Here is a 21,430-nt window from a genome sequence, read left to right on the forward strand (position 1 = left end):
TCTGGGAAATGTCGCCCTTTTTGCTGATCTTGGAGCAGCCCTCCTGAATGAATAAGGCCCTTAAATATAACAGTAGAAAGAGAGAAATTGATGGCAAAACAACATGAAGAGGCAACTTCTACCAGCGGCACGAAAACTGAAGTGACGCATGTTCACTTCCGGTCTTAAGAAAAACGAAATAAAAGTCCCATCTCTGGAGTTCAGAGCTGGAAGAGTGTTGTTTTCGGAGATGGGCTGATTCGTGCTACCTGATTACTGTAAACTCAAAGCAAGACAAAACCGTGTAAGTAACCGTAGCTGCCAAACTCTGAGATGGTACTTACTTCAAAGTTAATGTTAAATGTGATGTTGGTTAAGAGCAGTTCTATTTTTTCAAGATGCATTTCAACGTGTAAGTTACGGCATCAGAATTCTAACACAACTCCACTAACTTTAGTTTTACAAACGAGCCAAGATTTATGAGTCGAGCTTGCCACTGTTTAAACTGTGTGCTCGTATTTGTTTGCTGATTAATGCTTTTAATCTGTTAGCACGCCTATAATATAAATTTCTATTACTTTTGTCAAGTTTCTGGGAATAATGCTGCACCAGCTCAAGGGTGCTCAACAATTTTGAGCTAGTCGCTTTTTCAGTGGTATACTCCCTTAATACAGGGTAATGTTTTATTAGTTTACATACGCTCCCCCAGAGCTATACTCTGTCCACGATATTTTGTTGTCTTTGGTAGGTTGTTTCTTAGCTTATGTTTGAGAATGTTTTAGACTTGTACCCTGACTTTAGGGTGGCTCGCGTTTATTGGCGACAGCAGTACCCGTCAGTTTTCACCTCTGCAGTTTCAACAGAGATCAGACCTCTTAAGATGAATTACTGAATTACTGATCCAGTGTTAAAACACAGTTTTTGGGTGGGGAATTACCACATGAACAGTTCTTTGCTCTTTAGCGTCAAAGTCCACGGAGCTACCTTTTGGGATGGTGAATTTATTGTCAGATAACAACATGGTACTTTAGTCTTGGAAATCAGCTCAGTTCAAATGGTTAATTCTCTTATCCTAGAGGCATACATATTTCTGAAAAGTCCTGCTATCGTGCTGCCCACTGAGATTATAACTGGGTAGTATTTTCTGTTAGACAGGGCAGTCAGCATTCTCGTGTGACCTTTATCTGGACTGATGATAGGTAAATCTTTGCAGTTAGAGCCAACAGCCACAACACACACCCTGCATGTTGTTGTGTTGTGCTATGAGACAGTTTATTGGCTGATGAGAATTGTTAGGCACCTTTTTTCTAACTCCCCACTGTAGTGAAAAGAAAAGATCTGGGGGTTTGACTTGAATTAATTTTCTTTCCTTCATAGACCAACCAATTCTTTTTCATTTTTCTTTAATTCAGACTGATTTGTTCATTCATTATCTGATTAATGATTAATTTGTTAATTCATCATCTGATTAGTTACAGAGAACCATATGCTTCATCCTGCAACTAATGTCAACCAACTCAATTTTCTTTTTTTTATATTAATTCAAAAGCCTCAGAGATAGAGAAAGTCCCACCCAGGGGACTTGCTAAACATCCTTGGCAGGTTCAGCCACTCAGCTGAGAATGTATCATCTTCTTTCACATGTTTAGGAGATTCCCACACCTGCTGGGATCATGTGAAAGCATGTGTCGCTATACCTTAATTTAAGAAATGCAGATGCTGAGAGAGACTGAGAGGGAGTGACCGTGTGTTTGAGTGAGGGAGAGCTTAAGCTTTAGGAATTTGAAATGGTAGGCATACAACCTACTTTTCACTCTTCCCCTCCAAAACAAACAAACAAACAAAAAAATAGTGTCCTAATGTTGCTTAGGGACTACTTATACCAAATCAAAGTTTTGGGTGCCTGGTTTGGTTCAGTGATTTTGCAACAGGCAACTGCAGTGACCCCCTCACAACAACAAACCTTGGTCAACCAGTCATCATTTATTTCTGTATGATGGTTTCATATAATGCAGTTTCACTCAAAGTCCCATGGACCTGGTCAGCCTGTTGGTTAACCTCAGCTACCACTGAAGCGGACAAACCTCTGGCTAACCTTTAGCCAGCATACAGCTTATTAAGAGAGATGGGGGTCTAGTCATTCTGAGGGAGGGTTAATCTGAAACCCACAGAGAACACTCACTCACAGACACAGTTGACTTCGACTGAGTTCTCTTACAGAGCACAGGAAGCTTGACAAGGTGAAATCAAATGTCTCTCAGTGTTAGCTTAGATCCCCTCCAGTGTTGTTTCTTTTTTTGTTGTGAAGCCCTAATGAAGACCAGATAACTGAATTATCATCCATACAGTTGCAATAAACTACATTTATATTTTTCTGTCTCACTTTTTAAGAATACATATTTTTGCACTCGTCCTGATAAATGTCAGCCTTTGTGATTGATAGAAATAGATTTTATATCAGCTGTCTTTGCTGCTGTCATTGGGAGATTGCTTCAGGGCCGTTATTCTTAGAGAAGTCATTGAGTTTTCTCACTCATTTCCACCTCTTAAAATGTGTTCCACTCAGAGTGTAGTTAATCCAGGACTAAAAGAGTAACTGTCTTGTGTGCTGGTCTATTGAGATTTTCCCTTAGCTGAATCAGATTACAGAAAGTTGACATTTCCATTTTTTGATACACCCACCGTCATGTGTAGGTCCTCTCATTTATGCTGTTGGTTTAAACTGATGCTGCAATGGAACAAGGATAAGCAGACAACAGTTTGACCCAGGTCTAGAAATGCACTGGACTGTCTTTACATTCTGTGTGTATGGCAAAGCTAGTTATAAAATTCACTGGTTTTGTTTCCAAGAAGCTTGCTCTTAGTGTAAGTCCATGTGTATGTATCTAAGAAGTACTGATACAGGTAGAAAGCATGACAAGTCAAAATGATAATGAAATCGCAACCTCAGAAAATGCTAAACTCTCAGAGTGATGAAATGTCAGTCAAATGTCTGTCGGTCTAGTGAGAGGGAGAGAGAGAGAGGTCAAAAGCTGTAATAATATCATGGTGTTTTTCATGCGTACTTCAGAAAAATGTCAAAATTTGATCGTGAATCTATGTTAGGATTGCTAAAAAGGATAACATTTTTTTTCATGTGCTAATCCAAAGCCAGCAAAATATTGTAACTTAACCTTCACCCAGATTTTGAACAGATGAATGGAATGGAGTCATGCTCTGAAAAAAAAATGTATAAAACTGTGAGCAGTATAACAGCTGTGGAAGTCCTATGGATGTCCTTCAGGTGAAGGACATTCTCACTCCTAACACACACTCATACACTGTCACACAGATTCCAGATAAGGACGGGCTTTATTTTTGTTCTTCTGGGCTCCTCATTTGCACCTGTCAGAACAACATATTCATGTCATAGTGAAAGACAGTGATGTCTGATTGTAAACTCCTCCCACATTAAGAGTTAGCCTACCTCAATAAGACAAAGAGCTCGTTTTTCTCTGTAGTAGCAAATTGTACTCTAGTCTCATTAAATTAAATATTGATGTTTCACTGAAGCTACCTTTTTGAAGTGCCAGAATTGAATACCAGACAAATGAAATGACTGAGGCGCAGCGATTGCGTAAATACACCTTCAGTGAACAGCCAGCAGGGAGAGAGAAATCCTGGGAAAGACATGACAGGGCTTGTCAAGGAAATACTTTGCTCAAGGAGGGATCAAACCTTTCACAGAGAGGGAGTAAAAGAGATCAGCGTTCTAATCTGCAATGTAGAGCTGTCATTACCCCTCCCCCCCCTTTTTTTAATAAGTAGGCAAAACAATGGACTGTGTCCTCTGTTCTTGCTCTGTGTGTTTCTTTGTCTTTGACAGGATTGATTTTTATGATTCATTGTCATATATTTCTTTGAGGGTGCAGAGGCTATCGCTGCAACGAAGAGAGGGAGAATTCTCCTCTCCAATCAGTGCAGCAGCCATCACAGAATCTGACAACATTCCAGTGCACAAGGGCGTTCTGTGCTTCACATCTCCAGAACTAAGCTAGAATGTGCTCCGTGGAGATTGCAGTGGATGATTCATGTCCATTGTTCCTCTTTTTTCCCAGAGCAATGACACAGCAGCCCTTGTTTTGGTCACAAGCTTTGTCTGTTTGTCTTTTTTTCATTGGGAGCTCTTGTGCCGTTAACCTCTGGGCTCTCAGTACAGATGAGAAGAATACTTTCTTTATCTGATGCTAGCTGTTGGGTAGAGACATGCCAAGAAGTAGCTAGCACACTCGACATGTCTTTTTTTTCCTGCTCATTTTCTCTTCTTCTTCTGTCTCTCCCTCTCATCACTCTCCTACAGGCCTCTCTTAGTACTGTGTTACTCTGCTCTGATGGATTACATCAGTTTCATTCACCATTCTACAAGGGTTTAGTCTATAAAATCATCAGTTTTTTTCTTCTGGTATCATTTTACCACCCAAGCTGAAACATTGCATCGCAGATCAGCTTGGACACCTCTTCGTTCTCCTAAAGGGACATAGTACAGCAGGGGAAGTCCTGTCCAGTATGCAGAACAGCTCATAATTCATGGTTGAATTCACAATTCCAATTTCTGAGAGGAAGAGTATTTTGGTGATCTAGTCATTGATTGACCGCAAAGTCACTCACACACATCATCAGTCAATTGCCAATGAAAAGGCCCTTGGGAAAGAAAAATGCAGTTAAAACCAGCTGCATTGTGGATGGAGTAAAAAAAAAAAAAAAAGGGGTGGGTGAACTGGCTCCCTTCCCAGTGCCCTTCATGCACGGTTTATACACATTCATGCATGTGCTGCTTTTCTAATGTCAGTCAATGATCCAGTAGGACATGTGAGGGCTCTATGGATTAAGTGTGTCACATACGTGCAAACCTCCCAATGTGCTACATTAGCCTCATAGCCAGGAATGTCTCTGTCTGCAATGGTTAACTGTCCTCCTTCAAATGTGAAAACTGCCATAATCCCCACGTTTATTGAATGCTTATGAGCCATCTGTGTTAAGAACTCAGTGAAACGTGTATTTACAGGTGGTAACATTGCTTTAAACTGTTTCCAATAACAGTTTAAAACATGAGGATGATAAGAGGACACTACACTTGCCTTAGCATAGTTTGCTGTCAAGTGTAAATGAGCCCTGATCCCTCTGAGATCTGTTTGTCTTGCTGAGTATGACTGAAATTCTGAGAGAGTGAATGTGTGCAGACGTCATTTGTCAACCATAGACATAGTTTATTCTCAGACCACATATCATACACTGAAGACCTCGTCATTGCTTAACAGAAAGAACATTGCTGTGTGTGCCCGTCTTGGTCCAGATCAGGTGTAAAGGGAGGCAGGAGGGTTCTGATTATACTAGAGTTAGTGTTTCTGCCCTGTTAACTAAAAGAGAGAGAGACTGGAGGTAAGGGGCATGGATAATGGGAATGTGCGTTAATCCTTATTAAGACGAGCATGCTTTTATGGTAATCTCATGCTTTCTCTCTCTCTCTCCTCCCGTCTCCCCAGTCATTGCCGGTGGCGTTTAGGGAGGGAATGTTCAGGCTGGGAGGATGCCTTACGTGGACCGGCAGAACCGTATCTGCGGCTTCCTGGACATTGAGGAACAGGAGAACAGCGGCAAGTTCCTGCGCCGCTACTTCATCCTGGACACACAGCAAGGCAGTCTGGTGTGGTACATGGACAACCCACAGGTACCACACAGCTCCCCCTGAGTTACACTGTTTCTGCAGCACAAACGCACTGAGCATTAGCCAGTTAAATCGTATGTCTCAAATCCTTAATCCTATATCGCAAACCCTTTTTTTTTTTTTTAAACAAGTCTCATTCTGTTATGTATTTTTAGAAACATTGCATGCCAGTGTAAGCTGCCTGATGCTTTCGAGCTGTCAACCCTGGTTTCTAGAGCTAGATCTCTGTTCATTTTTAACAATGGACAAATGTGTTTATGGTTGCTATTCTGCAGGTCTCAGGTCTTACATGGCTCTAGTACAGTGAAACTGGGGACACTCTGAATACAAGTTGTTTAGTGAGCTACCTTGGCCCTCCCAACCCTCTCAGACTCACTGAGAAGCATTAAGCCTCCTTTAATGACCCTGTTAAGTCTCTTTCATAGCAAAAGAGTAGTCCAGTATTGACCCTTATGTTAGTGTACTCTCTGTGTTTTGATTGTGTGAGTGTTGCTGCCCTATGGCATGTGTGGTATTGATCTTTTCTCTGTTGGGTTTTTAGAACCTGCCTATAGGTGCAGACTGTGTGGGCTCCCTCAAGCTAACATATATCTCAAAGGTGAGCATCACCAGTGTCTTTGCAAACCTCCCTAGGTTTCTGAAAGCGACACACACACACACACACACACACACACACACACACACACACACACATACACACATACATACACACACAGGTAGTGCAACAAAGCACACAAAAGAGACCTGCTTTTTGGGGGCATAGGGAACATCTCCATGTGCAGTGGTAGCCTTGTTAAGCACCTCCTAAGGAGGAACTGTATACGAAAATAATGGTTTAGATTGGACTTCTGTAAAATTTTGACATTGTCCGCTTCTCTTACACAGGTCAGTGATGCTACCAAACAGAGACCAAAGGCAGAATTCTGCTTTGGTAAGAGCTTTATGTAGTTTTGTTTTTGTCTCTCACACTCGCATGCAGATACATACTGATTTATATACATACATACATACATGAAGATACTGGCTATTTTGCTGTAGTAATTCCCCACGTTTCATTATCAGTTGATATCTTCTACAGGCATAGTATAAACTTCCGTTCTGAAAATACCTTACACTTTTCATCTGTTTGTCTGAGCTTCTCTTACACACAAAAACACAGACTTGAATCAGGCATTGAATATTGGTGACAGCTGTTGCTGGATCAGATGCTCTGTCTTCTGATATTAGATGATGATGATGATCGTGTTAATGCCATGTTTATAGACTTAAATTATAGGGCATGTACTCTTTGGAGAGAGCCTTTCTTTGATTTACTTACTACCAAGGTTCTGTGTAGACACTGCAGTGTCACACTCTCACATCATGGCTCTTTGTTTCATTAAATTATCTCATTTAAATTTAAATTTCATTACATAAAGTGACACATGCGTCCATGCAAAGAGATGCTGTTCTCTCTTACAGTTTCTCTGGTAACACACAAACAGACCTTATCTATGTTCAGTCTGTGTCAGACAATGCAAAGATGCATACAGTTTTCGGTGTGACATTTCCCATGTTGGCTCTCTTCAAACATTAGCTGACGTACACACACCACTCCTTGGACTCTATCATCTCCAGTTTGCTGTTGTCTTCTTACTTCTTGTCCTGTCTACATTGTCATAGACCATAGGGACCTAAATATAGACACCTGAGAACTTAACTACTTGCTATACACCCACACATACTCACACTTCTGCAGTATTCTAGATTACATATACACAAGTCTATACCTCACCGTGGCTCCCTCACCATCCAGCAGTAATGGAAACAGGAAGCTGTGGTTTAATTTGAATTTGTAGCTGTTGACATGGGAACAGCCTCACTGGTGGGAAAGGGGGCATGCAAAGTTTGGGGGATTGGCAATTTGACCTGTCTTTGGGGTTGAGATTGTCATCCATATCATAACATCTCTTTACATTAATTTGATTTTTAATAAATTCATTTTACATCCCTTTAAGACTGAAACCCATAAAAAATATATTAAAAGATAGAAATGAATTTGATTACATTATTTATGAGTAACTTTGTGTGTGCTTTGAATGAAATGGTGTTTTGAACAAGTGTTGTAGCACAGTGTTTATTTAAGCAGTGTTTTCAGTAAGAATGAATCCACAGCGTTTTACTGTAAAATGGCCCACAGAGACAGTACATGTGATTCATATCTCTCACTCCAACCAGAATTTGGATGAGGGAGGGGAAGAGAAGCATTTGTCCAGCATAGTGACTGAGTCATTTTACTTCTGTGTATGTGAAGATTGTGAATCACCCATCAGTCCCAAACAAGTCTTTGAAATATCACGCCCAAGTGAACTGAACCTGCTCACATTCACACCCACCAATGTTCACATATTTGCACACACACTCACACACAGTTCAGGCTAAAATTTAACCAATCAAGGCCTCACAATGTGAGAGAGTAGTGTATAAATGTGACCTCGTAGGACATTACAGCCCAGCACCGGACTGAATCAGAGCCACAGACACACACATGCACACGCACACACACACACACACAGGAAGAGACAGAGTGAGAAAGCCAAAGGAAGAATGCTTTTCTTTGTACTGCGTATCTCTGTCAAGTTCTCTGCATTATTCACCCTATCCACTCAGTCAACAGTTGATGAATTCACTCAGAGCTATGGGGGGTGGGGGAGAGCACGGGAAGTGTGAAAGAGGAGGTGAGAAAGTGGTAGAGGAGTGGAATGCTGTTTTGGTTCCAGCTTTTCCATCAGTGAAAAGTACATATTAATTCAGTCTGGGGTTTTTCGTGCAATAGCCCAGTAGAGTCTTACACTGGTTTTCACATAGAAATCAGCTGGTTTGATAGAGTACAATTTTACTCTCCCCCACATATAAGTCAGAACACACGTTAACAAATTCTCTCTCTCGCTCTCTCTCTCTCTCTCTCTCTTTCTATCCTTCTTTCTTTCCATCTTCCTGTCTTTCTTTCTGTCCAGTCATTAATGCAGGGATGAGAAAGTTCTTCCTGCAGGCCAATGATGAACAAGACTTGGTGGACTGGGTTGACTCCCTCAACAATGCGACCAAAATCACAGTGAGTACATACACACACACACACACACACACACACACACACACACACACACACACAGTGCAGTTACTGTATGCCCTCTGATGTCTTAGATTTACGCTATCTACATGTTCAACAGTAAAAGATATCATTGTAGTTCCAGCTCCATCTAGCCCAAAATTAACACAGTGTCTAGTTGACATCTAATGCTTTAGAGCAGGGGTGGGCAAATCCAGTCCTGGAGGGCCGGTGTCCTGCCGGTTTTTGTTTTCACCTCTTAGCTACCTGTTGATTTTCACTTTGAAAACAGGTGTGCATGCTCTTCAGCCAATCAGAGACTGTATTTAGTTGGTCGACAAGAAAAACAGCAGGACCATGGCCCTCCAGGACCGGATTTGCCCACCCCTGTTTTAGACGATAATTATGCACTGTGTTAATATTGAGTAACACTCTCAAATAGAGTAATGCTATGGAGTAGCGTGTTGTGTAGAGTACTGCTGTGACATGCTGTCATAATAAATCATACTGTAATCTGTTGTTGTATATGGAGGATCCATGGTATATGTGTTTGTACCAACTCATTCAGTATTGGATTTGCAGTTCAGTATTTTTTGCAAACCAAAGGATTGTTTTTTTACTGGGCAAGGGTTACAAATGTTATTTCAAAACACTATTTCAAAATTCTTATCCCACTGAAGAATTTCACTTTGGGAAAGTATAGGGAAATGGTTCTCTGTCATCTGGCACATTTATACTTTTTTTAGCCATTACACCAAAACCTCCTGAACTCTGATCCCAAAACCAGCAGATATGCATCTAGTCATAAAACAACAAAACAACCTGATATTATGGTGTCTAATATGGTATAACGATGGGAAAGTGCAATTACTATGTATCTTATACACTGACACTATGACATGACATTGGATTATGTAGTGACTAGTGTCTAATAGTAGTGTTGTAATATTATGTCATACAATGCTATTGTGTAATGTTATGTTAAGTAATGCATTCTAATTCTGAATGGGCTGCTGACTGCTTTTAGCATCTTGAGCATTTAAATCACGCGGTTTAAATGTTGCAATAGAGAGATCTATGGACAGGGCCCCTCCTGCAGTCAAAATATTAACTATTCTTCTTTTCTTTTGTTAGCACTAATACTTTTCTCACCTTACTCCTTGACCACCTATCTCTTTCTTTCTTTCTTTCTTTCTTTCTTTCTTTCTTTTATGTTTTATTGTGAAAAGAGCAGTGCAAGGACAGTCACTAGTCTATGGTGTCCACCGCTCTTGATGCATGCAAATTGAATGAAATTAGGTTTTGATCTGCTTGTGAGCTGGTAACGACTGTTTTTGTGTACTCTGCAGTTTCATGGAAGGTTCAAAAGGAAAGTTGTGTGAACCATGTGCTGAACATGAACCCACAAGGCTTGTTTTACGCTGTGTTGTGGGCACAGTGAGCTATTTATATCACAGTGACAAACATTTTCTTTTCTTTCATCTAATCACCCAACTTATGTTACTGCTCTCTCTACCCTGTGAAGATTTGTCTTTGCTTTTTCAAAATCACTGTGTTTACTGTAAGAGAATGACTTTTGTCATGGCTGAGTCACCTGGCTGACCAAGGATGTTTCGTTGTTCAGATGCTCCTTTGTCCCCACTGCGTCATCACTGAAGAAGTCTACTGCTGCTCTCTTCTCTGTTTCTTACTCATATAACCACGCACATAAACATAAACACTGGAAGTACTATCATCAGAGCCAAAATTTACATTTGTTTTTTTTTCACCGAGAATGGTTCATTTGACAATTTGTTAATTTGTTCTCCACTCCTCATCTCTCCCTTCATCACTTTTGTCTATGCTTATGTTATTACATTTCCTGTGTCCAGATCACTGTAAGTGCAATGCTATCAGTGCATTTCATTACACAATAAGGTATAGTGATGTAGTATTCCTCCCAGATTGCTGAGAGCTGTCTATTTTCAAGCTCTTCTTCCATAACGTGTTTAGGTATTGCTAAGCATCCATTGAAGGAGAGTGTGTGTCAAGTCTCTCTCTCCCTGTCTGTGTCTTTCTCTCCCAGGTCCCTAAGTCCTGTGACGGGGTTCAGAATGCAGACTGTCAGAAGGCTCTGTCTGAGATGCATGGCATTAACAGGAAGCAGGTTCCCTACAAGACAGAAATCATAGGAGGAGTCCCCATTATTACTCACACACAGGTAGCACAGACACACTCACATTCACACACACACACACACACCCATATTCTCTGTTACCCTTTCCTCTGACACACAGGGTGGTGCATTGATCTGTTAGACATCTAAGCTTACAGTTTATGAGAAGTATTGGGCTGGTGAGTTAATATAACTCACCCTACTGCTCTTAAAGTTTTTCCACTGTAGTGTGTGTGTGTGTGTTTTAAGCCATGATGGTCATCCTCCACATGTTTCACCCAGCAGGAAGGCAACAATGGACAGATTGGAGGGGAAAAAGAGGCACTGAAAAGGACACAGAGTCAGCTGCCTTATTACCTGGGCCGAGCAGCTCAGGACCATACCATTATAAAGACTGGGTACTGCGTCAAACAGGGAGCTGTGGTCAGTGCCGCTGGGTTTAGTTCTCTGTGTGTGTGTGTGTGTGTGTGTGTGTGTGTTTGCTCACTTGAGTGTCTCATATGTGCAAGTATTGATAAAGTTGTTTGTTTTGTTTTGTTTTGTTTTTGTTTTTATAACTTAGCAGCATATGTGTTGTCACAAAGCATTTTAACCAATCAGAACAAGCAGCACTGAACAGCAGACTCAGCCAGTGCTCACTCTTTTCCCTTGCCGTGACACACTTCTGATCATCAGACTATTCAGTTCAATCAGATTCTCCCGTTTCACACAGTCACAGTAATTACAGTGTTACAAGTGTTGTTGTTATAACTGCTTTTCTGGCTCACCCAGATATATTAGCATGTGGATTTTAGCACAGCAGAGTTTGGGACAAGTTTTAGGCAGTAACATAGCTAAACCTTCCAATGATAAATCATATGGTTCCATTTTCTTCCTTTTATTTGTCTTTGATCAGATGAAGACCTGGAAACGAAGGTACTTTATACTTGAGGAAAATTCCATGAGTTACTTCAAGTCAGATCTGGTAAGACTACACTCTGAAGTGAGAACTGTCTGGTCTTCTCATAGATACTGTAGGATTATAAAAAATATATATATATTTTTTCTTATCTTTGATTCAGCTAGAAACTCAAAGTTTATGACTGTCTTATCAGAACCATTATATCCTTAATAGCAGAAACAAAGCCATCTTGCACTTAGAGACCAGAGTATAAGAATATTATGTAATGCATCTTCATATTCTGCTCTGGCTTATCATGTCAGTGCAGGGGAACACAGCATTTGTTGCTTTGCCTCGACATGTCCGCACAATATTTCTGAGATTCCAGGTCTTTGCCAGGCTCTATTTGTGTGAGGAGGGTTGGGAGAGAAAGAGAAATATGCTCCTGCAGGTCTAGCTTTGCCTGCACAAACCCGCATCTCTCTATCAGTAGACCAACAGAATGCCCCGTTAAGAAAGCACTTGATTTAGTGTCATGATGCTGGGTGGTATTTTGCTGAAATATTTATTGACCTAATGAGCATTTCATTACTTGTGCCCCATTACCTATATTTGGAGCTTTACATATTCCTCTGTTTAGTACTTTCTGTTTTCAGTTGTTCATAAAGTACTTTTTTTTTAGTTCATAATTGTTCCATGATGGCAAATATGGCAGCGTTTTTTCAAAACGGATCTCTTTCATTTTGACTTATGTATTCATTATGATTCATAAATGATATTGTGCCAAGCCTAAAGGTATTTACAACTCATCGGAATATAAAAAGTTTATTTTTCCATTTTTGAAAAGGGTTAATAAATTACAAACAAATGATTTTTACATTCCTGGTTGTGTATGACAGTAGATGTTTTAGGTTTTAGGATAGGGCTCAGGCAAATGACACGCCCTCATCTGCCCATATTTTAAACCAGCATGTCCTAGAATTTTCACACACAAACAAATCCCAGAAACAAACAGAAACAAGAGTTCTTTTTCACTCTATGATCATTTCCTTCCTTCACTGTTTTTCTCTCTATTTTAGGAAAAGGAGCCTTTGCGGATAATTCCTTTAAAAGAGGTTCATAAAGTTCAGGAGTGCAAACATAGGTATGCACTTCACATTCAGTCTTTTCAGTGCTGTTTAATCTTTTTTTTTTTTAAAGGAACAACTCTCACAGAAATCAAATTTATGTGCTTTAAATATCCAGTCCTAAGCATTTAGGCATTCACCACAGCATCACTGTTGCCTAACAACATCTTCTGCCCTGTTACTCATGAGGGATGGACCAATAATTGGTTTCTTAAGTCTTGCTGATGAACAGTAGGTGAATTTAAACAAAAAAGGCAGGGGCTGGCTGACTGAAGAATCACATGTGTTAATGTTAATGAAGAGTACTTGAATTTTGAATTGCTCACCAAATTAAATTATTCATTTAGTTCAGAGTTTCAAATGAAATTTGTGTTTTGATATATATTTGTTGTGACCTTCTTTGTATTTTTAATTGAAATGTGCATTCTTTATGCAGTGTCAGTAATTATATTTTAACCTATTATATGCACTCACAAGCTCTGAGGATAAGACATGACAACACAATTTGACTCCTCATGGTTATTCTGAGAATGTTTTGGAATGGTTTATTTTAGAGCATGCCAGAGAGGACACAGTAAATCGCTAAATTCAACACTGCAAACAGTGGCCTGATAAACTGCAATCTCTCATGAAATAATTAGTATGCGAGTGTGAGTATGCAAGTTAATGTTGTTTGTCTCTCAGCTTGTAATGACAACAAAAAAGATGCTAATTTGAATTGCTTTTGTTTCTCTCACATGGTTGGTAAATTGAGAAAAAACATTACAGGTTTGGTCTGGAGATGATTTTAATCCTTCGTCTCTGGTGTATCTGATAAAGATATGTTTGATGGCTTAATTTCCTCTGTTTTCTATTTGTAGTGACATCATGATGAGAGACAACCTTTTTGAAGTTGTCACAACATCCAGAACCTTCTATATTCAGGTTGGTGTTGTTGTGTTTGGAGTATGTGTTACGGGTTGAATTGTATCAGGGCAATCTCGTCCAACCTGCGCTTATAAAAATGCTCTCCTCTCAGCTCTGTTGAATCTGTTGTTTGTTTTTATTTTCTATTTTCATATGCCGCTATGGACGAGAGACTCAGAAGAAAAGCTGTCAGGAGAAAAACAAACAGAAATACTCCCTCCCTTTTAAGGATGGATTAAAAATAAATGCCACTCTCACACCCCTCTCTACTCCTCCCCTCTCCACATATTTTCTCCATCCCTTTACCCCTCCCCCTCCCCTCCCTTTAGGCTGATAGTCCAGAGGAGATGCACAGTTGGATCAAAGCTATCTCGGGAGCAATAGTGGCACAGAGAGGTCCTGGAAGATCTGCTGCCTCTGTGCGTATTTGTCTGCCTCTCGCTCTTACACACACACACACACACACACAGATCCAGAAAAAAATAGAATATTCATCTAGTCTACTGTGGGTATTCACACAACATGCTGGGTCCGTGAAATGCAGTGTGAAAACAGATGTGTCTTAGGAAAGTTACGTGGACTGGTGGATGCTTTTGTCGCTGTCCATTTTTGTGTTTGTCTCTTACAGCAACAAAAACACCAACACACACACACTTTGGGAGGAAGTGACAATAGAACCTGCACTGACTGCAGTGGTTGACAGTTCATTGTTCCACAAGGCCCTATATAGATATAGCGACTACGGGAATCCAGACGCCACAGTTTTTCTTTGTCTTCTCTTACCTGTTACTCTTTCCCACTCTTTCCTTCTGGCTTACCCTCGCCCCACCATTGTTCTGATCTAAAGATTTTTTTTTTTCTCTCTCTCTCCCTCCCCCTTCCCATTTCTCTCTCTTTCTCTATCTCTTCCATCCTATCTCTCTGTTTTGCTGTCTGCCCTTCCTCTCTGCTCTGAAGATGAATTTTTCTGTCTGTCTGTCTCTCTATCCCCACCCAATCCCCCCTCTCTAATGCAGCTTTGCACTGTGTTGTTGCAGATGCGTCAGGCCAGACGGCACTCAAACCCCTGTATTCAGAGGTATACACAACGCGTCATTCAAGCCAACACGTATGTGAGCCCCCGCCCCCTCCGAGCCCCCGCCCCATTTCTTTGTTCCCCTCCAGCTGTGCCTTAAAGCTGTAGTGCTGTGCTTCTCTCTCTCACACACATACACGCATACAAACACAACTTTATCCCCTTGCTTAACCTTGCACTGCGTCGCTGAAAAGGCAGATATGGCTTATCTTTCGGTTGGCTCTTCTTCCCTCCTTATTTTCTGTCCTCTGCCTTCCTCTACTTCGCTCCTCTAACACTTCGTCATAAAAGTTAATATGAATAATCGACAATTAATAGAGGTTTGGCGGTTTAACTTCCTCAACCACTGCAGTCATCTAGCCTGCTTCACTCTCCATGACTAAAACAGCAGTTAAACTTTCTCTGAATAGGTACATACCTTCAAAAACATGCCATGCTTTGGTAGCAGATTATTGCCAGTACCTAATGTTGTTATACTGTAATTCGACGATGGTCATCTTAAGCTCTGCAAATCATACATCCCCCCCCCCCCCCCCCCCCCACACACACACACACACACACACACACACACACACACACACACCCACACCCACACACACCCAATTAAGTCACATAGTCACCAGTTGGTGTGCCGATCTGTAGCTAACCCCTACAGCCACATTAAAGGCCTTCGGTGTCTTACTCTTGCTATGTTTTTAGCCCACATCCTGTTTGTCTCCTTCTTCTTCCTGTATATATGTGACCATGGCCAACATTCAATAGATTTAGACATTTAGCAAAGCTATTTTTGTTCCGGTGTTTGATTTGTTGGAAAGGAATTATTTTGTTGGCCTCTTAACATCATTGTAGATTGGTTTTGAAAAACAGGTTTTATCCAATCCAAGTATGTCTGATCACTGCAGTTATGAAGTCAGAACTAGCAGTCACTCACTCCCATGGTTCTTTGCATTGTCCAGCTTTTTAAATGATCTTGGCTCTTGTTTGCACATACTTAGCTTACATAAGCAGACTTTGTTGACTTGACAAACCCCAACTAAACTCCACCCAAAGCCTAGCCTTCTACAGCAGTTTGCTCAGTCACTACCTCTTTTTTTAAATCTGTTACAGTGAACTTATCTGTTTTGAAATCTCATAAAACAAATGGATCACTTTGATTTGGAAAAGTAAAAGCTGTAGAAACCCATACGTTATTAACTGCAACGACCTTTGTCTCTTTTCATCTCTGATCTTTTCTGTTCAGTTTAGAAAGCCTTTTACTGCTAAACACTGCTCTTTCTTAAAGGAACCAAACTGTAAAGTTCAAAGTTTAACCGAACGGTAATATTTGCTGTGACACCATGCTGGCTCTCACCTGTTTTTCCCTCTCATTCTCATGCCGTACTCATTTTGCCCCTCAGAGAAGGGTACCCAACTATAACATACTAACTCCCCAAAAAGTACAGGCTGACTGTCCCGCGCTCTCATCTACTCCTGCTACTTCCACTGCTGTTACTAATGTTCTCACCTCTGTCACTTTAAACATTGACACTGCTCCGTCTGCTGCTGTTAAACCAAGACTACAACAACTACAGCTACTGCTTCTGCTGTCACTTTTACAGATTACTGTTACTGCTCTTACCTCTATTACTATCACTTTCAATGCAGTTAATAACACTCTTGTTCTTACTACTGTTTCGAACAATATAGTCAAAAATCCTGTCACAGTATCAAAATCCTGCCCCTTTCTTGGTTTGTTTATCTAGACTCGCAGCATTCTTTGGGTGAATTTGAAATACGTGTACAGATATATTGGGAAAGGTCATGATTGATTACAGCAGTTTTTTGGGTTAAATCAAGTGTCACAAGTGAAAATGTTGAGTTAGATTTTTACTTATTTCTTGTGCTCCATGTGAAGCAAAGGTATTAGCCTTGTGCTAAATTTGTATTTGGCTTTTAATAGTTTTACTGTCTTCACGAAATCCAGCTATGAATTATCCACACCAGTAGATATTATACCATTGATTTGTTTCTGTAAGGACACCTCCAAAGTGGACTTTGGAGGCAGGGCATGGCCAGAGACCAGCAGGGAGAGTCCTCAGCTGCTCTAACTTCTGTTACTACTATTCCAGTCTGCACCTGTACTGCCAATGAAACTTTTTTTTTGCTTTGTAGATTTTATTGTAATGTTGTTAATTCGTTTAGAAACAGAATAAAGCTTTTTTTTTTTTCTTTTTTTTCCCTTTCTCCTCTTAGGAGCGTGTTGTCGGGAACTCCTCATTTTACCGTTCCCACTCGTTCAACCACACCCCTTCCCCGCCAGGCTCTGCCGTGTCTGCCCTCCCAGAATGCCGTGGTGCCTCGCAGTCTGGCCTGGGACAGCGAGCACTTCATGAGCCTACTGCCGCTGCCCCGCCCACACGCTCGTCTGTCACTGCAAGACACCCACCTCTCCAAGTGACTCACGAGTCGCCATGGAGACGCCGCAGCAGCTTTGGCTCTGCGTACCCTGCCCCTTCTTCTCCGCCGCTTGACCTTGATGATGCAGAACTGCCCATCAGCGAGGTCTAACCTTTAACTTTTTAACTATCAAACACAGATTCCCCAAACAACCTCTTCACTAACTTTTGAAAGTCAACTCTTGTACAACACAGGACAGATTGAGTGAAGGATTAAGAGATGAGTGAGGGGAGAAGTGGGAAGATGAGGGAGGAGAGGGGAGAGAGCACCGGGAGCAGCAGAACTGGTCTGAGCAGAAACTGTACAAGGTCGTAGTCATAGTAGCACAGCGTCACACCAGAAGACGCCTGCTTAAATCCATTGCACTCTGCAGACACATTTCTCCAACTTGTTTTGACTGTTTTTTATCAGATTATTAACATTGTATTGGTTTAACAAAGAGTGATGTTATAACAGAGACATGAGTTTGAGAAAATGACACTTGAGGCATAATTGAAAGAGGAGTGGAATTAATACACTGGCTTTAACCTTTGTGATATCATTGGAATCTTAACTCTGGTAATGCTGATGCCCAAGTTAAACTAGTTACCTTCATTTTAATTTGCAAAAGACCCACTTCATGTGTATTTGTGTTTTCACTGTTTGAAAAAAACATATTGTAAGAATGTTCATTGGAGGCTCTCATCTGCAATATCTTATTTCCATTTTGTGACTTTGAGTATATTTATAACCCATGTCTGTATCCTGATATCACGATGGAACAAAACTCACTTGAACATTTGTGGAAACCAAGAGATGTGAACACTCTGTAGGATTGGTTTCACTGATATAAAAAAAAAAAAAAAAGTCATGTGACTCAAGTCAAGCTGATACCAAAGATTACCCCATGTACTTCTCTTATCCCTGTCAGTGCACTCTGCTGATGGAGGTGAAAGCAACAGGAAAAAAGGCCACAAATAGGAGATTTAAGATGGTAAACCCACCAAAAACAGGCACTGATTTGAATTCAGAATTTGTCTTTATCTCTCTCTAAGTGATGGAAATCAGAACTAGAAGGGGAAAGAGTGGAGATTTGCCCCTGGTATCCAGTCATTCTCCATAATTCTCACTAAAGGCCAGATTTACTAAGCTTTTGCACCAACATAAGGTGTGCACAGATTCTTTAAGGACACAACTTAAAATGTGACGCAAATGTTAATATGTTCTAGAAAATACATAAAACTGAAATAAAGTAATTGACAGTTCTGTCTCCAAATCTTTCTCTTTCTTCCGAGTAAAAAAAAAAAAAAAAAAAAAAAAAAAAAGCAAAAGCTTAGTACATCTGCTGTCATACAACCACAAAATGTTTTTAACGTTTGCCAGCTATGTCTTTTTTCCTTCATGAAAGTATGAGTGTATTTACTCTATATGGCATGTGACTGAGTAGGCCATCTCTGTCTTCTCTGAATGCTCACTCTTGTCCTCTCTCTTATTTGGGATTCACATTGCATGATTAAGAATCAAGGTTAGTGTGAAACCTTTGCGTTGTGTTAAATATTGTAACATGTTTGTAACATCTGTTGTTTGTTATTGGCTGTGCTTACTGCCAGTTATTTGTTTTTCTGCCAGTTACATGTTTGGGCCTTGTATTTACCACATCTGTCACATGCCTGACAGGAGCTTCTCTTTGCCAGTCAGACTATTGACAGCACAGTGTAGATGAGATGTCAGTTTTATTTGGCATTAGACATCCTGCCCTGTATACACATTTGGCTATAAGAATCAGTGTATGTAGTCTTTATCAGCAAATATTGCTTTTTGGAGTGAGTGAGGAGTGAGTGAGTACAAGAAACTGGGCAAAATATGATATTTCTACTGTGGGAAGATTGTATTTGTGTGTTCATGTATGTGTGCTGAATTTTTTTCTTCTTCATAGCTATTGGCAGTGCCTGTACATAGTTTTTGGCAAAGCGTGAGCAGGAACAACAACAAAAAAAAAACCTAATTGTGTTTGGTTGTGTGTTTGCCAGACTCACTTAACAGGGGGTGGTGCTGTAGCCCTGCCCGAGGTGTGCCTTCAGAATTTCTACTCAAAAATCAAACTGTTTTAACACTTGTACCTCTCTTTTGTTAGGCTACCATAACTTTTGAACTTTTTATTATTTGTTTTATTTATTTTGAATTTGACAGAAATAAATAGTTTTGAATGACATTCCTTCTTTGCCATGTTTTACTTCATGTTCGTTCGTGTTTGAATACAAAGTACTTTGTCATGTGTTCCTCTCTAAAGTATCCTGGATCAAATCCTTCTTGTGGTGAGGGTGAATAAGATTCCACTTCCCTCTGCTGGTGCTGTTATGTCACTGCAGTCATTTCGTTCTCAGATTTGCTCTTTTTCAAGGCAACTACTTCAACAACCAAAACCAGATAGTGATATTCTAGTGCCAGTTTAATTACTGCTTAAAAAAAAGTTGGTTTTTTTTTTCAGTCAAAGAATGGCCATAGTATTACATATGGTCCTTAAAGCATAGTTCAGTTGCACAGAGATCTGTCTCAATGCTGTATGTTTGTCTGATTGTTTGGTCAGACACTGCTCTGAAGTGATGTCAGGCCTTGTTTGGCTGGCATTGCTGTGGTGACATACTGGGGAAATCTGAGATCTCTCTACATGGCTGAGATCTTCTCTGTACTGCTGTGCTGAAGCCCAGACCACACAGATAGATAGAGAGAGGGAATTAAGCCAGTTCAAAGTAGGTGACACAACTTTATTTTACTTGATTACCCGTTGCACACAGTTATAACTACTGCTTTAATCATAATTACATTCAAAGGTTTTAAATTCTTTCATAATTTGGACATAATATTGTATCAGACTTCATGAGGAAGGGAGTGAGTTTAAACCCCTTTTTCACTGTCATATGGACTTTTATGGCATTTCAGGTTGTTGAGAAGCACTCTCAATAAAATGTATTATATATGTTGAGCCTGAAACGAGTCTTCATTTCATTATAAGAGAGGTGTTTTCAACCTGTCTGTATTATTAAGTAGTCTTATTTTGTTCTCTTACCCAACACTTCCCACCAGTCTCCTCTTTTAACTAACACTCTAAATTTATTGCGTCAGTCTATTAAGAATAACGAATGGCAAAATGACACGCCTCTTCCCTCCACCCTCACGCCGTTCATCCATTTCGACCACTGCACCAGTACACCCGCTCACCTTGTTAAAACGGGTTTATTAAAATATTCCAGGCTCTCATCCAATCACATTGTATGAGGGCAATTTTATGGCAAGTCCAGGCGTGTCACTGGTTTAACTGGATGTTATATGGGGCACTGTAGACATTTAATGTATGACAAACAAATCAGGATTTACTTTGCTGGACAGTCGGTCTCCATAGTCGACTTTATTCGACTTATTATTCAATATAATAATAAAAAAAAGCCCAGTGCTCTCATACTATAATGCTGCTCCTATGAGTTTGCCAGTGGTAACTACTGAGAAAGCTGAACTCAGAGAATTCATGGAACCGCTTTACCACATAGGCTGGGACAGCCTGCTTCTCTCAGACAGGCCTATGTATCAATTGTGGTTTTAGGATTCTTGTTTAGGATTCTAAGTTACACCTTCCTCTTGCGTGTCATTTTTACTCATGGTCATTAAATTCTTCATTTTTACCTTCTTCTGCCAAATAGTGTATTTTCCCCGTACAAGATGAGCAATTTTGTTTAAGCTGGAAGAAAAATTAAACAAGAAAAAGAAAAAAGAAAAAAAAAACATTGTGCAAACCATCGTTAGCTCCACCTGTTGTTCAAGTAAAGCATGACAGCTAGCCAGCCCTGTAATTTGATGCTAACTTAAACTCACTGGTGATGGTCTGAAAAACTTGGCAGCGAGACAAATTATTATTATTATTATTATTATTATTATTATTATTATTATTATTATTATTAAATTCGGGTGCACAATTTAGTAAAGCATCACGGTTCAAGCTGAACTGAGCGCACGATTTAATAAAGCATATGTTAAAATCGAACAGGCAAATCTTGACTTTCTTGACAGTGGCAATCTTGACAGTGGCAAACGTGAAATATAGAAGGT

At 40.2% G+C, this 21,430-nt stretch overlaps 1 protein-coding gene across 4 annotated transcripts; it reads left to right on the forward strand.

Annotated features, from left to right (window-relative positions):
- Positions 1–210: 210 nt before the first annotated feature.
- On the forward strand, positions 211–17,574 carry plekha1a (pleckstrin homology domain containing, family A (phosphoinositide binding specific) member 1a). 4 transcript variants are annotated; one of them, XM_030786101.1, is made up of 13 exons: positions 211–283; positions 5,502–5,686; positions 6,225–6,281; positions 6,569–6,614; positions 8,680–8,777; positions 10,837–10,974; positions 11,209–11,349; positions 11,822–11,890; positions 12,886–12,950; positions 13,794–13,857; positions 14,169–14,258; positions 14,877–14,947; positions 17,147–17,429. In XM_030786101.1, exons 2-13 carry the CDS (start codon positions 5,546–5,548, stop codon positions 17,349–17,351), a joined length of 1,185 nt encoding a protein of 394 aa, XP_030641961.1. In that variant the 5' UTR covers positions 211–283; positions 5,502–5,545; the 3' UTR covers positions 17,352–17,429. The 4 variants fall into 4 exon arrangements, with proteins under 4 accessions (XP_030641961.1, XP_030641960.1, XP_030641957.1 ...); XM_030786100.1 differs by having other exon boundaries at positions 10,837–10,971; XM_030786097.1 differs by lacking the exon at positions 14,877–14,947 and having other exon boundaries at positions 10,837–10,971; positions 17,147–17,574.
- Positions 17,575–21,430: the final 3,856 nt, after the last annotated feature.

Source organism: Chanos chanos, chromosome 10 (genome assembly GCF_902362185.1).
Source record: "Chanos chanos chromosome 10, fChaCha1.1, whole genome shotgun sequence".
Lineage (NCBI taxonomy): Eukaryota > Metazoa > Chordata > Actinopteri > Gonorynchiformes > Chanidae > Chanos > Chanos chanos.

Coding starts and splice junctions, on each gene's coding strand:
- plekha1a (XM_030786097.1), top strand. CDS start 5,546: ATGCCTTACGTGGACCGGCAGAACCGTATCTGCGGCTTCCTGGACATT. Junction 6,615..8,679: donor AAAGGCAGAATTCTGCTTTG/GTAAGAGCTTTA, acceptor CTTTCTGTCCAG/TCATTAATGCAGGGATGAGA. Junction 10,972..11,208: donor CCATTATTACTCACACACAG/GTAGCACAGACA, acceptor TGTTTCACCCAG/CAGGAAGGCAACAATGGACA.